At 36.5% G+C, this 17,222-nt stretch overlaps 1 protein-coding gene across 3 annotated transcripts; it reads left to right on the forward strand.

The window, feature by feature from the left end:
- The first annotated feature begins 7,717 nt into the window (after positions 1–7,717).
- On the forward strand, positions 7,718–16,878 carry LOC131697582 (MAP3K12-binding inhibitory protein 1-like). 3 transcript variants are annotated; one of them, XR_009307394.1, is made up of 10 exons: positions 7,718–7,884; positions 9,511–9,630; positions 10,354–10,575; positions 11,057–11,153; positions 13,342–13,407; positions 14,420–14,572; positions 15,020–15,117; positions 15,242–15,336; positions 16,530–16,568; positions 16,659–16,724. XR_009307394.1 is itself a non-coding variant. In XM_058987518.1 (9 exons), the coding sequence occupies exons 1-9, from the start codon at positions 7,750–7,752 to the stop codon at positions 16,764–16,766; spliced, it is 1,038 nt and encodes a 345-aa protein (XP_058843501.1). In that variant the 5' UTR covers positions 7,718–7,749; the 3' UTR covers positions 16,767–16,878. The 3 variants fall into 3 exon arrangements, 2 of the variants coding, with proteins under 2 accessions (XP_058843501.1, XP_058843502.1); XM_058987518.1 differs by lacking the exon at positions 15,242–15,336 and having other exon boundaries at positions 16,659–16,878; XM_058987519.1 differs by lacking the exons at positions 10,354–10,575; positions 15,242–15,336 and having other exon boundaries at positions 16,659–16,878.
- The last annotated feature ends 344 nt before the right edge of the window (positions 16,879–17,222 follow it).

Here is a 17,222-nt window from a genome sequence, read left to right on the forward strand (position 1 = left end):
GCCTGTTGACTGGGGAAAGTTGAACATCCAGATGGCCCCTGAAGAGCCAGTAGCCAGTTGAAATTGAGATTTGTGACTGACTTGAAGAAATTGTAACTGGCTAAGCTGACTAGCTGAAAACAAAAATGCAACTTCAATTTAGCTGAAGATTTTCAACAGACTACTTCAACTTAGATGTGACAATGCAACAACAATGCAACACACCAGTTTATCCACATAACATAGTTAAATAAAAGTCTGATCTATATTGTGACCCTTGCCTGCAGTAATATCAACTCAGCAGTAGGACTACATAAACACAGCATGTCATGTTTCAGGGAAATCTTTCAGCGCAAAGTAAAGGTACAGTTAGGCAAAACAAAAGGCCAACCGACAGAATGTTAGCAGAAGCTGGGAAGAGGCAGTCACCCTAGCAACCAGTAGCAGTACTCAGTCAGGGTCGGTTAAAATGTTTGCAGAGTTGAAAAAATATGGCAGCGGTTTACGACTTAGCCTGGCATTTACCAAATACAACTGGTGGCAGCTCCAGGGTCTAAGCACTTGTAACTGCCATGTCTCATTAAACCATGCTGGTCAGTAGCTGACAAAAACCAAAATTCAGGTGGAGACTTCTCCCAATGTTCTTTCAACCAGATCGATATAAAATCCACCCTCACCCTTGGGAGTTAGACCACTCTCAGGGAGGCCATGTGAAGATCTAACTCTCTATGAGGACCAGCTCTCTATTAGATATCCCTTGTTAAAGAGGAAACTTCATCAAGAAGAGTTTTCAAGAGCAGTTGTAGATTCCTCCGGTCAAGGCTCTGCATTATTGCATGGACAATGTATCCTCTATGTTACTACTTTGTGGCTAGTGGTGAGGTGGAAGGGAAGCATAGAGAGTATACAGAAACAAACACAAAACTAAAATATACAGCTAAAACTTGAACTAAAACAGCTAAAATATACACAATAATGTCAATTTTCTATTAGCAATTTTACTAAAACACAGGAGGTTAAACAGGGAAGCTTATGGTGTTTATAAACAACATTGCAGCCCAGAAAGGGGATGTCTTTTATTCAAAATATTGATAACATTTCACAGGAAATGCCTGCAATATAGAGCTGATTTTTTTTTTACTTTTGAAGACATTTTATACGGCACCTTCCCCTCATACGAGATGGATGGAAAGTGGTGGAAAGTAGTTGCAAGCACCAGGGATCCCTAACTGACTCTGATAAAGGCAAAAGCACAAAGTGTGCAGGATGAGTCATGCAGTCACAAGAGCACAGGTTGGAGCACATGCAGGCTTGAGACAGAACATTGGCAGTGGTACAGCGGCTCCTACTCGCCAGGTCTGGCCTTTATCCACCAGGGGTTGTTAGCCCATTGACATCCAGCCAGTCCATTGAGGGGCAGGTCAGTATAACAGCTACCCCTAATAAAGCTGCAGACTGCCTAACCTAGCCTAGAACAGGAACAGAGCCTAGGTGGGAATACTCTCAGCTGCTTCAGTCTTGCCTTACTCTGCAAGCAAATGAAGTTACTTAGGTAGCGGTGGTAGAAGTGACTTATGGTGGAGAAAGGAGCAAAATGGCAAGAACACAACCCATCAAAAAATGATGGCTGTGTAAAAATAACGTTTTTTTTTTTTTTGTATGTTGTACATATGCGCTGGAAAAGAGCCATCTTGTCCAAGCTAAATGACTGATTTCAATGCTGGAGGTCTTTTTTTTTTGTCCACAGACAGAACAGAAAGGAAAATAAGAGAGCCTTTGGATTTCTGCAGGTGGCTGATATGCACCCTGAGAGAGCTGCCACGATTAGCCTTTATCTTCACAAGTTTACATTAGCCTTTGTCAGAAGACCATCAAAAAATGATGGTCTTTTAGGGCATTGACAGGCTCTAAGATTCCAACAACAGCCAGTGACATCTGCCAAATGTGACTGAGGAGTTCAGCTCTCCATCAGTTAACTATTTTACCAGCCGCTGACACATAGACAAACCCAAGGAGCCCGATCCGGAGAAAGGGTGAGGGCTCTACAATGCTCTCCGATACATTCAGTGTGTGCCTGTGTGCTACCACTGGCTTATACAAGCTTTCTATAGCCTCAGTTAGTAGCGTGCCTCTGTGGGGGCCCCTATTCCACTTAATTTCCCTATCTGTATAATGTTGCATATTCTTACACAAGCACTGTGCATTTCCCTACCTTTATTTTTCAAATGTTTTCTCATTAACCAGTTTTAATTGTCGACCACATTAAGTGCCAGAATAACAAAGCTTGGTAACTTGAGTAAATCTCCCATTAATAAAGCTTTGAAACTAAATAAGCAAGTTTGCGCATATTCAACAACGCAAATGTGCAACACAGAACAACACACGTTGAAAGGCAACAGTGAGGACATTTACTAAAATCCACTTACCAAGTTCTGAAAATCAGGCCCTAAATTAGTATACAAAAAGTAACCACTAACTATTAAAAAGTACAGATTGTTGCCAGCGCTTAAATGATAAGGTGTGGATAATTTACACATAATTGAAATAGCAATATTGGTAATTATGATCATCCAGTAATGTCAATGTAAAGACAGAAATCTTGTATCCATTGTGTGGTTTACGCATATGGAGTGGGTAGATATTAACTTGAATTTAGAAGCTTTTTTCTTGCTGTCTAAGCAAGTAATGTAAGCCCTGCTGAAAAGGGCACTTCTTTGAGAAAGTCTGAGGTCTGACACCTGCACTGTAGGTTAGGTGACTTGCGTGGGAATGTTCTGTGCTACCTAAAAAAAAAATAATGGAATTAGCTGGAAGCTTTGGAAGCATTTCCATTAGACACAGTGTGAAAAAATTACAAGTGTACAAGCACCCCCGCTGAATACCACACAGCAAAACCTATTTGAATTCCTTAAAAAAAATATTAACTCTAGCATAGTGCATTACAGAGTTCAATTGTAAAGTTTTTCTTCCCTAATCGTTCTTTATTATTACCCTCATCAGCCTCTTCGCTATATAAAAAAAATGGTCTGAATAGCCAGGGAAAAGTTTCCCACAGTCAACGGCTACAGAAGCACACCATTGTCTTTTCCTTACTCCCTAGTTTGATGGACAACATTTTTATAAATGGGTAGCTAGCCTGTCAATGCTTTCTTGTTGAAAAGCCAAAGGAAGAGAGAACAGATTCTGCCAATATCTGACAAAGCATGTTAACACACACACACACATACACACACAAAAAAAACAGGCATTCACACAGACAGCTGCCTCACAGACCTACACAACACAGGTGTCTTTAAGCAACATACCCCCTTTTCCCATTCATGTCTGAAGGAAAGCTATGAAGAAAATACCTGGGAAAGGAGCAGTCTATTGAGACCTGCTAAATATCTGTCTCCCAGGATTGGGGAAACACGCACAGGACAATTGCAGGCACACAAAAAAGCATTGAATTTGTTAAAAACCAGACGGTTACCAATTAGTTCCCCTTGCCTCTTCATTTAGTCGATTTGAGCTCTATCAAGAATACTTGGTCACCATTTTGGAGAAAAAAAAAAACGCACAGATTATGACATAATGATACAAGCACAAACCTTCACTTAGATGTGACCCATTATTTAAACTGTAACAGTTAGTTTCTTTTACCATGTCTGTTGCAGTTTGGTGTTCGGTGTATTTAATCTATTTATATTCTCATCATCAGTGTTTTGTACCACACCTTCATATTATCTGTTACTTCAAAATTACAGTATATATATATATATATATATATATATATATATATATATATATATATATATATATATATATATATATATATACAGACGTGCTCAAATTTGTTGGTACCCTTACAGCTCATTGAAATAATGCTTCATTCCTCCTGAAAAGTGATGAAATTAAAAGCTATTTTATCATGTATACTTGCATGCCATGGGTATGTCATAGAATAAAGCAAAGAAGCTGTGAAAAGAGATGAATTATTGCTTAATCTATAAAGATATTCTAAAATGGCCTGGACACATTTGTTGGTACCCCTTAGAAAAGATCATAAATAATTGGATTATAGTGATATTTCAAACTAATTAGTTTCTTTAATTCGTATCACACATGTCTCCAATCTTGTAATCGGTCATTCAGCCTATTTAAATGGAGAAAAGTAGTCACTGTGCTGTTTGGTATCATTGTGTGCACCACACTGAACATGGACCAGAGAAAGCAAAGGAGAGAGTTGTCTGAGGAGATCAGAAAGAAAATAATAGACAAGCATGGTAAAGGTAAAGGCTACAAGACCATTTCCAAGCAGCTTGATGTTCCTGTGACAACAGTTGCAAATATTATTAAGAAGTTTAAGGTCCATGGAACTGTAGCTAACCTCGCTGGGCGCGGCCATGTTTTGGGGCTGCTTTGCTGCGCCTGGCACAGGGTGCCTTGAATCTGTGCAGGGCACAATGAAATCTCAAGACTATCAAGGCATTCTGGAGTGAAACGTACTGCCCAGTGTCAGAAAGCTTTGTCTCAGTCGCAGGTCATGGGTCCTCCAACAGGATAATGACCCAAAACACACAGCTAAAACCACCCAAGAATGGATAAGAACAAAACATTGGACTATTCTGAAGTGGCCTTCTATGAGTCATGATCTGAATCCTATCAAACATCTATGGAAAGAGCTGAAACTTGCAGTCTGGAGAAGGCACCCATCAAACCTGAGACAGCTGGAGCAGTTTGCTCAGGAAGAGTGGGCCAAACTACCTGTTAACAGGTGCAGAAGTCTCATTGAGAGCTACAGAAAACGTTTAATTGCAGTGATTGCCTCTAAAGGTTGTGCAACAAAATATTAGGTTAGCGGTCCCATCATTTTTGTCCATGCCATTTTCATTTGTTTTATTATTTACAATATTATGTTGAATAAAAAATCAAAAGCAAAGTCTAATTTCTATTAAATATGGAATAAACAATGGTGGATGCCAATTACTTTTGTCAGTTTCAAGTTATTTCAGAGAAAATTGTGCATTCTTCGTTTTTTGTGGAGGGGTACCAACAAATTTGAGCACGTCTGTATATATATCCAGTTTGAGTAAATCTCCCATTAATACTGTGCGCACGCACACTCTGGTTCACATGTTGTACTTATGTGTTCAGACATGACTTTAAGAACTCCATTGAAGTGACCAGGATGAGATGACTAACTGGAGATGATACAACGTGGATCTAAACAACTAAAAGAATACATTGGAGTGTAATTAAAAAATAATAAGAAAGATAGATTGAAATCAATAAGCACGAGAAATGAGTCCATGAGAAGCTTTTAAATGAAAGAAAGATAGCTGCAGTTCTGAGGTTATTCATTGTGGATTCTATCTAATACTCCTGTGTCCTTGATTCTCTTGCACCTTAATCCTGCAACAGCTTCCTTTTCTACACTCTAAAATGTGAATATCCTTGATGTCAAAGGTATCTTTTAAAAAAATATGAAAGATCTGCAGCAAATATTGTTATGGCTTATACACAAAGGGTCAGTTCAATTTATATAGACAAGGCTAAATCCAATGTGTTCTTTAAAACACTAAATCAGACCCTCAGTGACATTTTTGCAATGAAATGCACAAAAGAGACTCACATGCACTCTTGGATGCCCAATTTTTAATAACTTTAGTACATACATTTGACATTTCCCAATGGTGGAATTTAGATTTGCAGCTGTTTTGATCAATGTAAAACAAAGTACAGAGGGTTAGATTATCAAGATCTTTACACCCTAAAATACCATTTTCTTTCCTAATCTGGTAAAAAGAAAGAAAAAGAAAAAAGAAAAGAAAGAGGAATCTGTTTCTGGTTCAGGAGTATGACCATAACACTGCTCCACAATTGCTTCATAATCTCTTTATCAGGGCTGGTGGAAAAGATCTTCTGTGAACAGTGATTATTTTATTAATTCCCAGAAATAGAACTTCATGGTTTCTTTACACTGAAGACCTCCTCCTGAAATAATTTGTCTGCTGTATCGAAAAGGCTGAGTTATTATGTACACTTCACCTAGTCCTTACCTCTTGCATTATAATACATGACAAATTACTAATGCTAGAATTGGGTTTAAATGGTTGCTACCTATTACCAGTAAATATACCAGATACAATGTTATCAATCCCCCACAGCCATTAACTGGATTTTGGTCACAAGTGAGGTTTTGATAAGAAAGAGGGTTAACAGCATTATTATTACATACTGGTATATTACAAAAAAAACATGTTAATCAAACAGCCAACAGTTAAAAGTGAAAGAAGAACTTCATATTTCACTAACTCTGCAAAAAGACACTTCCTAGCTTTGGAAAAAGGAAACCCTACTAAAATGAATTGGCAATGCCATTTGGTCATCTTGAATTACAATAGCCCCTGTGCCATTCAGGAACTATGAAGCCCAATGTTAGTGTCATATATCAACAAAAAGTCATAAAGAAATATCTAAAATTGGGGCTGGTTTACTGGTATGTTGTGTTGTGTTGATTTGAGTTCATTTTCCTAAACAGGTCTGCAGTTTTGAAAGAATTTAGCATAGCCACAGACCATTTTCTAGGTGGCAGGGATCCTCATAAACCAAGAATCCAATGAAAATGAATACCGACTCAACACAGTACCCATTGCTTGAAAGGAATAGTTGAGGCACACTATCGGGACTTTGTGAGAAAGCTTGTACTGTCACTGTGTAATGCCTGGTATATGAATACATAGTTAACTTTAGTGCTCAGCGCTTATGAACATTTTACAGATTGACTATATTTATCCAATTGATGTTCCATTCCTCCTCCATTAAAGTGTCAATTTTAATATTGGAAATTATAAACAGCACCAAATGTAAGATGTTTTTATGGAACCACCATAAACTGGAGTAAAAGCTAAATCTGGACAATAATCCCATGGGTGATCAACCAACCACTCATGATGGTTATCAGTGAAGATGCAGAAGAGACAGAACCGTCTTTATTTTGCAAACAAGACATTGTTGACCTTATACTTGCCTTTGCTGAAAAGATGATCAGGATGGGTGCGGGCTGAAATGTTTCGTTCAGAAGTTTCCACAACCAAGTGTAGATCAGAGAAACAGAGAGGGATCTAATTAAAAAGACTCCTCAGGCAACTTAAATAATGTGCAAATTAACACGTATTATTAAGGTAGTGTGAAAAGGAAAAATAGATTAGCAAGACACATAGTAGCATTAGTTAGTATATTGTTTCAGATGTCTCGTTTTATGGAATCCGTTTATATTAGCTGAATGTTGTTCAACTGAGAGGGATAGAATGAAAACGTGCGCGTGAATCAAGCAATGTACATTCATACAATGTACTGCCCTGGTTTGTTTTCCGTGCACATTCTGCGCTAGGATATGTGACTGTCACTGGTTTATAATAATAATAATAATAATAATAATAATAATAATAATAATAATAATATCACAGGACTGACATTGTATGGCATTAGTTTATATTGGTTTGTGCAGTAAATCGTCAATCCTATACCCGTATGTACTGTATAAATCATTCTGACTATATGCAATAGTTTCTACCACTTAGGAACTCTTTATTCATAATTGCATTTCATATAAATGCACTATTTCCCTTGGCAACTTGGCATGCACACGCATGGCATTCTCAAAACCCACTGACTGTACCAATCTGCTACCGCCAGTAGTTTTCAACCAATAAGAGCTGACCTCGAGGTTGTCTCATACAAAGGCGACGCGAAAAGGACTCTAACAACAGAGAGAGGAAGACTGTCATGGCTGACTCCGTCGAGATGTGCAGAGAGGAGCAGGATAAAGCGAGTGAAAATGCAACAAATATTGATAATGAAGACAGCAACATAAACGCTCTGTGTGTAATTCTCAACTCACTGACACAGTTTAGTTCAGAGGTTGGTGTTGGGGAAAGAATACTAAAATATCTGAAATAGTCAATACACAGAGATACACATATTATAAGTGCTGTAAGTTACAACACTTGTTTTTAGTTTTGTCGCTAATACGTTAATAATTGTAATATTAAGTACCGGTATCTGAGACCAGAAACCTGCAGGTTGTGGTTAGTGTACTTAACACGGCATGTATTGTGTGTGTTTGTTTGTTGCACATAAGACTTGATATCAAAGTAATACACCTAATTAATAGCATGCAGACTCGGAATGGAGTCTTAATTTACTTCACTGCTTATATGTGAGTAAATACAGGACAAAGTGGATGCATTACCCTTACTGTACGGTCCTGACAAAACATCCTTATTCCTCTCTGTCTGCAATTATCAACTTTTAAACACATTTCATGAAGCCTAAATTGATGGCATTACCACTCTGCAGTGTTATTTCACAAAGCATGTTCCAGCTGATTTAATAAACAAAACAAAAACAAACAAAAGAATACATACGTGTTTAGGTCAGAAGGAACCTATTTGTTCATGGTGTAAACGAGGTATGTCATAATATTGGCTAATTTGTACCAGTACTCAAATGTATCTGTAAAATACTTTTAAATTAATTAAAATTAAAACTTAGCATCAGTTATTCATTTTCATTGTAAAGCATTTGGGGGAGCCTTATAAATAAACATTTTATTTTGGGAGAAAAAGCAGGTCAAGGTGAATTAAAATTTCATTTTTACCATCTTGAGACACTTTCTCCACATTCTCATCAACCACAAATGGAGAAAACACTTTACCAGAATTTGGTCTTCTTGAACTGGAATGACCCTTCTGTTCAGTGCAGAAAAGCTTCACTCTATATACTCATATTCTAGAAACGCCACTGATACATGTCTCCAGAAAATAGTATTGGATTAGTATCCTTACAGTTCATTACGATGCATTGTTTTGCTGTAGTACGATATTGGCACATGAGTGGATGAAGCATGTCTGATTTGATTTAAGTTTGTTATGAGTTGCTATGATGACGTTGGTGTAGATCATAGTACAAACCAATACATTATTTACATGGAAAATGGTTGAGCAAAGTTGGACATTTTGCTCTGGTGCTTCATGTGATTATTTTATTCTTATTCTTATTTGTATTTTATTTAGGCAGCCTAACACTACTCTGTACTGCTTACAAACTAAAATGAGACAGTTCCTTTTGACTGTGACCTGATGCATTGATTATGTTTTTATTATTAAAGGTAATAAAATCTTGAAAATGGTTTCTAAACCACTCATGACAGTAAATAACCTGCATCTGTTCTTTACAGAAAGCGGTATATATCAGAAACTAATTTCCATCACCATTTTGGTGTGAGAGGGACAGTATTGACAAAATATAAATCAATCCATCTTGACAGGCTTTCCACATATTGCGTGAGTGCATGGGCAATGATTTTCAGGGTTCTACAAAATCTACATTTTAATAGAAAATTGTATTAAAGTGCTGCTGTTCAGCTGTGTCTAGAAAACATCATTAGAACTGCCACTCCAAGGTGCTAAATACTAACCAAATGGTCTGCTATAGCTAAGAACAATAATGATAGTGTAGATGATGGTGCTTATCTCTTTTTTGCAGCTTAATTTAGGAGCTGATGTGCTGAAAATTGATGCCGATCCAAGTAAGATCCAGAGCCTGTCGACCCTTCAACCAGAAGATTTATACAGCTCGCTGCAGCAGCACATCTTTAATTTACAGGTATATTTAACAATATGCTATTTTTGAGGGTAGATGCAGCATTTGCCCTATATTTGCTCAACAGTGACTCACAATTTATACCAGACTGGATTTCTTGATTTTTATATTATTATATCTAGCTGGGATTATAGGATTAAGTTTTAAACTCCGGGCTACTTCTGTTAATTTATGTGTTTATCTGTTTATCCCCTATCTGGAACTCAATATATCTATACATCTGTGTGTAGCAAGTTACAAAAAAAAAAAAACATTTAAAAATAAAATCTAGAATCTTTTTTCTGTTGAAAAGCCAACCACTAGTAGCCTCATTCTACTGGACATGGGAATAGTGTTTGCATTCCAAAATGCAGCCAAACTAGTATTATTTTATGTTACACTTTGATTAAATTTGTCCTAAAAGCTTTGCTTCTTAATCCTCTGTCTACATGCAGCCTATCCTGTAATTTTTACAGTAAGTAATCTGGATATCCCCAACTCTGTTTCTGATTTTCTGGATCTTTATACAATCACTGGTCTTCAAGTGGTATTGCTCTATGATGGACAAATATTTAATAATAAAAAAAAGTAAATACATTTTGAAGCTCAAACAGAAAAGAAGTGTAAATTGACTATTGGATTGACAGGCTACTAAATTCATCATGGGTTTGTCTTTATTAAAAAAACAAAAAAGTGTCTCTAGGCTGTATACATTCTTCTATCCCCCTCCTCCTTTTTTTTCTTAAGTCTGTTTCAGAAAAACTCAAGTTTATGGTGAAAGATAACACTGGAACGACATCTCAAGTAAAATCTGCACCAGAAAAAACGGTTGGCACCAGTGGCAAGTTAAACACAGATAAAGGTCTTGCAGATAACTCGCAGTTAAATGGGAGGATTAAAGCAGGTCAGGAGGAGTCCAAGCACCATATTGATGACTGTATAGTCCAGATCAAGGCTGGAAATTCAGAAGTAAGATGTCTGCTGTTGCTTTTCTCTGCTTGGATATTTTAGACAACATTGAACATGGTAGTTTTGTGTAAATGCTTTTGTGTGAGCTACAAAACATGTAGTAAATAATTTTACAAATGCTGTCAATTCCATAGGCAACTCCAATCACAGTAAGGCATGTTTTTCAGAGTTTTATGAAGCAGGTAGTTTTAAGTTTCATGAGTGTGAAAGATGGTGCAGATGATTTTATTTATTTGATTTAGAGCTTTAATTTGGATGAACTGCCTCTGAACAATGATCGGCAGTATAACAAACTAAGACATCTGGTTCACTTCAGAATTATTTATTCTGTGGAAGTAAACCAAAAGAAGTATAATAACAATCTAGAGAAGCTTGTTTGGAACTTCACATTGGAACTATCTACTAAATACAAGAATGATTTTCCATTTAGATAAAAAAAAATTAAAACAAGCATATAATATGCTTGAATTTATTTTCACAGATTGGTAGAAGGATAGCGGCGTTCATTGAAAGAAAGCAGGGAGAGATCAATGAAAATAATGTCAGAGAATTCTGCAATGTTATAAACTGTAATCAAGGTAAGGATTTTAGTTTGACACTTCTGGAGATTTGTCATATTTGGGAAAGGTTTTTTGGTTTTTTTTGCCCTTAATAGTCACAGAAAGAGACACATTGATTTCATTGAGGCAGTTAAATCTCACACGAGGTATGTAAAAAATCAAAACAAAAAAAAACCTGTACATTTCCAAAGGAAAAATCTGCTGTAATAAACTGATTTAAAGCTCTTGTTTGTATTCATAAGTAATACATTTAAGATATCCCTGTAGGATAGCCTAACTATGATTTGCTATATATAATTGTCAGTGATGCTTGTCAAGTTTTATAGAATTTCAGAACTAAAGCAGTAGATATTAAAATGTTACAGAAAGCATAAGCTACAGCAAAGGTAAAGTAATGTGTTTCTTGTAAACACTGCAGGGGGTTCTGTAACCCTTTTAAGTGTGCAAAGAGGTTTTGCAGGGATTCATACCCAGGAACTCCTAGTTCTTATATCTTTGCTTTATCTAACTAGACCATCCAACTTAAATACTTGCCAATTCCCAGGGTAACACAACCATTAGCTATGTAGTCCTGTAAAGGTACAATTGAAACATGTTCTGTTTATTTCAACATGACTCTGAAAGACTGGCATGAGAAAATAATTAAAAAAAGAAAGATGAAGAAAAAGTTACAAGAAATACAATTATTTATTTCAGCAATTTTTTTTGCAAAACTCCAAAAATGCTAATTCAAAAGTATTTATACCCTGACAAGGATAATGAAATTAATAGCTAGTTGAGGCACCTTTAGCAATAATAACCTCTTTTAAAAGATTAGGATATTTGTCAATGAGCTTTTGGCATGATTCTTTAGTGATTTTTGACCATTTTTCAACGCATAATTGTTCCAGTTCATTCAAATTCCAAAGACTTCTCTTGTGCACCGCCGCCTTCAACTCATACCAAAGATTCTCAGTGGAATTTAGATCGGGACTTTGGCTAGGCCATTCCAGAACCTTGATTTTATTCTTCTTTAACCATTCTGAAGTAGATTTTGATGTGTGGTTTGGATCGTTGTTGTGTTGGAATGTCCAGTTGTGCTTTAAACCAAGTTTTGTAGCGGGGGGTTTCAGATGATTGGCCAATATCTTTTGGTATGCTATGGAATTAATTTTACCATGTATTGGAACTAAATTTCCTGTGCCATTAGAGGAAAAACAGTCCCATAGAAGGATATTACCATCTCCATGCTTGACAGTAGGTATGGTGTTCTTTTCTTTGTGCGTCTCACCAGACTTTCTCCAAACGTAACGACTATCAGCATGACCAAATAGCTCAATTTGTGTTTCATCACTCCACAAAATCTTTGACCAGAACTCATATCCATCATTCAAATGCTGTTTTGCAAACTTTAAGCAATTGTCATTGTGGTGTTTTCCTAAAAGTGTCTTTTTCCTTGGCTGCGACCATTGAGACCTTCACCATGCAGTGCTCGACCTATGGTTGAAATGGAAACCCCAGTCCCAGCCAGTTCACTTTGAATACATTTGGCAGTTAATCTCAGATTGTTATTAACCTTCCTCGCAATTCTTCTACTTGTTCTTGGTGAAAGAACCTTCTTTCTTCCAGACCGAGGGAGCGTTGAGACAGTGCCATGAGTCTTGTACTTCTTGATTTAATATAAACAATAGTTGAAATTGGGATACTCATATGCTTGCAAATCTTTTTGTATAATTCTGCAGCTTTATGACAATACATCATTTTCTGCCTACGGTCTTCAGATAGCTCTTTACTTTTTCACATGTTGACTTATTAGTAATGGCAGCAGTCATCCTATGCCTAACTGTTTTATACTCTGTAAGAATGTTCACCTACAATCCAGCATGTTCTAGACTTTTTTATAGAATTAGGTTCTGCATTATCATATTGAAAGTTCTAGCACCTTGTAGACAGTACTATCATAGCATCAAAGGGTATGAATACTTTTGAATTAGAATTTTTTGAGTTTTGCAAAAAACATTGCTGAAATAAACAATTGAAGACATCTATTTCTTGTCACTTTTTTTCCTCAGCCACAAAAGGAAAACTTTTGCTACAAAATGTATTTGTTTTCTAGAAATCTCTAGAAATTATACATTTCCATTGGGGTATGTAAACGTTTGACTACAACTGTATACTATAACAGTTTACTACTGTTTTTTTTTTTTTTTTTTTTACTTTTTTGCAGAAAACAGCTGTGCCAGAACCGATGCTGTGTTCACTCCATACCCTGGATTCAGAAGCCATATCAAAGGTATTTTTGTCTGATAATTGTTGTAGATATGTAGTCCTCATTACAGCATACAGTAATCTCCATTTTTTGAAACAGGTAGGGCAATTCAACACAACAGCTTTTTCCATAGAACTAAAGAAAGCCAATTTGTAATTCTTTGCCACTGTGTTTATTAATTGCAGACAAAATACAATATAGTATTTGATAATACACTTCAGCTATTTGTGTAACTGTTCAACTTTGTAATTTATAATCAGGTTCTGTATAATCACAGTAATGTTTGTATTTGGCTGTCATCTTGCATAACAAAGGGTGATCATTTTTTTAATAAAGTCTGTATTTTGATGTCCGCCTTAAGTATGCTGCTGTTCCATAAGTTACATACACAGTATGTGAAATAGTTTATTAACCAATGCCCATGTTTTATACAATTTGGAGATTCGTTAATCTTACCAATCAGAAAATAGTGAAGTAGGTCCCTGCCCTCAAGAACTTGTTCTAAGAAATGCCAGGTTTTGTCACAATTGACTGAGCAGTATGACAAAATTCCATGTGTTATTTTTTCTTGATAGAAAATTGGGTGACCTACGTAATGGTAATAATATATTTGGTAATGTCATAAATGTATTTTATGTTAGTTTAAATAGAGTAGAACCTCATTTATCCACGCCAGTTCATCCGCGACTTCAATATAAACTCAATGGATTTGAAAAAAATTAAAAATTAAAAAGTATTGGACACTTGTTCTGACTCCTGATACTGTAGCAGAGTAGTACAATGTCATGGACTTACAATATATTTCCAGTCTGTATTGACTCGTACAATTCTGATACCATTTGTATGTCAAGATATAAAAATGTTACCACTGTAGCACTATTGTACCTGCATCTCATACCATTTATACCTACCCACGGGCACAATTTGCAATGCCATAAGAAAAGTCCTCAATTACAATTTCAGAAGTGTGCTAAATTAACCTATGCAGCCCTTGGGAGCTTCAGTTTCTGTTTTTAGCGGTTTTGTGCTGTTCCAGTGACCAGAGTCATAAACACATACGGGCCTCAGACCAGACCAGACAGAGGGGGGGAACCTTGTGTGAAGCCCAGCTCAGTCCCCATAGACTGTGGGAGTCCAGCTATTGAGGAAAGGCTTCAAAACATAGAAGCTCATTTAAAGTTAACAACAGGTACTTTGTCTGTCTATATGCTGCCTGCATGCCTGCCTCCTGTTTGCCCATCCTGTGAGTTAAGCTTCCTGTCTCGTTTCTCCTGTGTGTCAGCTTGTAATCGCTATTGTTTTCCCTCTGCCACTATCTTGGTAGTTCCCCGTGTTGCTCAGATTTTAATCTGTTTGTATTTATTGCTTCCTGGATTGCTTTCTGTCTCCTTGTCAGTTTACATTTTTCTTTTTTAACATTTGTATTGTCTATCTGTTCAGCTAGTTGCCTCTATCTTTTGACAGTTAATCTGCTGTCTTTTGTGTTTGAATTTATGATCAGTTTCGTCGTCTGTTTATTTTTTACAATAAACAATCAGCTTTTGTCATACTGGTAAATCCTATAAACTGCAGTCCACTATTTTTCTTATAAATACAGTCCTTAATATTTTACTTTGATGTTTTTTTTTTGGACTAGGTGGACCAGTCCCTTTAAACATTTATCAGAGGCTTAAAATTCTGGAGGATAGAATTCTGGAGCTAGAAGGACTTTCTCCAGAATATTTTCAGTCTGATGTATGTATTGGTTCTGATTTCATTTATTGAGTTGCTTATTCAGTTAATTAGTCATTTTAATATGAATGTGCCGCTGTACATTCTAAGAAGAACTCCATCTAAAATATATTCATGTTTAATATAGAGGGTTCCAGTCGAGAGCAGTGCTGCAGTCTGCCTGCTTCATGTGTAAATGAAGGGTGAGAAGTCTAGCATGGGGGCTGCTTTCCTGTGAAATGGGTAAGAGATTGCCCCCTGGTGGTCAACCACAACATATTGAAAACCTTGGCCGTAGAGCTGGTAATTCAGTAGTCCAGGGTACTGAAGTTGGCTGGTGTCTGCATTTTTGGCTTTTAGGGACCCACTTCCTGGGCATTGCACATTGGGGTAAGGGTGGGGTACCAAACAGACTTAGGACATTCTTTTGTGGATAGAAAGTACGGGGTCACAGATGCACAGAGTTGCTTATATTTCCATGTGTTCAAGAATTGCTAAGCATTTATAAGCATAAGACAAATAATATGTAAATAAGGATTCTGAGATGCTTGTGGTCAAAACCAACATTTTGGCTGGTAAGTGACTCTATTTAGGCTTGTAGCCAAGGGGTAAACCATTACTTCATTCATGTGAAGAGGCTTCTCGTTTTGTTTGCTTGGCTGAGAGACTTAAGTTTGTCTTTAAATAAGCGGCATTTGTTTTGAGCCCATTGAATTAATTACCTGCTAATAGAGGGAGAAAAACATCTGGAATCTTTGAAGATAATCACGATACAATGCCAAACAAGAACATTCTGTTCTGATTAGCTCATTAGTGAGTAATTAAAAACAAAAACAAAATATACATCATCATATATACTTCAGTTTGCTTTCGAATTATTGCATTTTCAAGTATAAAATTATAGCAGTATAGTGTACCAGGAATGGGAGGTTCAAATGTTAGTGATGAAATAGAACAATCTTTTGTTCAATCTGTTAAACTTTAAGTCTAAATAACTTATCAAGCGTGTGAGTTTAGTGCACAGCATGTATTGGCGTTGATTCTCTCCTAGTCCCAGCTACCTGCTTGCCTTCTGTTTCTATTTCAAATCTCCTTTACAGTTTCTGCATGTTTGTACTTGCAAGCATATTATATGAACAATCATAATAGACTTCATTTAGTTAATGTTTCCTTGAATGCAGTGCAATAACTTAACCAGCTTATTATGCCTTCTGAGATTCCAACATTTATTAATTTAGTGATTTATAAATTACTTTCCTGAATCGTGGTTCTAGACATGGAGACCAGTATTGCTATTAGCCCAGCATCCATGGTAAGATTTACAATAGCTTTTAGTCATTTAACTTTTGGGTATTGCACCCGAGTTATCTGTGCTATCATGTAAATGGCGGATTTTTGTAACTCTCTTAATTAGTGTTTCTTTTTTAATCCCCCAGAGCTTTTTACATAAAAGAAAGAAGGCTCAGCCATCTCAGGTACACTTTTTTTTATTTTATTTTTTTTCTGCTCACTTTGCAGCCTTCAGAGGTCTGCGATTGACTCTAAATTGCTTCTGTATATTCCAGACCTACACCCTGACAGAGCTGGATGGGAAGATTAATGCGCTCAAGGCAACGCTATTGAAGAAAGTAAATGAGTCTCTGCCCATGGAGACTGACGAGCTCCCCTTGTGAAGTCATTTCCAATTTGGAGACTGTAACCTTTTGCAGCTTGACTCCCCCACTTAAGCAAAATAATTCAAGACAAATGCACAATAAAAGATTGTGATTTTTTTTCCAACCACCACATGAAGACAATCTTGTTTTTTTTTGTTTTTTTATCTTAAATACATATACAAATATACATACATGCATGCGTGCACGCTTATATGTGTGTGTGTGTGTGTGTAATTAAGTAGGGCTGTCAAGCGAGTAAATTTGAGATTAAAAACATGAATCTGTGCTATCATTAATCTGTGCCTGTTTTCCTATTTCTGGATTCTGGATTCTATTTGTTGGACCATCTTTATAGTTTTCTATTTATTTACAATCCAGCATTTGTTAAATTGTTTGAACCAACTGCTAAATCACAATGGAGTCAGATTATTGCTCACCTTACTGCAAATTGTCAGTTTCCTTTTATAGTTTATT

This window comes from Acipenser ruthenus, chromosome 15 (assembly GCF_902713425.1).
Source record: "Acipenser ruthenus chromosome 15, fAciRut3.2 maternal haplotype, whole genome shotgun sequence".
NCBI classification, from domain to species: domain Eukaryota; kingdom Metazoa; phylum Chordata; class Actinopteri; order Acipenseriformes; family Acipenseridae; genus Acipenser; species Acipenser ruthenus.

Excerpts from the sequence above, each read along its gene's own strand:
- LOC131697582 (XM_058987518.1), top strand. The coding sequence starts at position 7,750 with ATGGCTGACTCCGTCGAGATGTGCAGAGAGGAGCAGGATAAAGCGAGT. Across the intron at positions 10,576-11,056 it reads TCAAGGCTGGAAATTCAGAA|ATTGGTAGAAGGATAGCGGC; the intron begins GTAAGATGTCTG and ends TTATTTTCACAG. Across the intron at positions 16,569-16,658 it reads AGAAGGCTCAGCCATCTCAG|ACCTACACCCTGACAGAGCT; the intron begins GTACACTTTTTT and ends TGTATATTCCAG.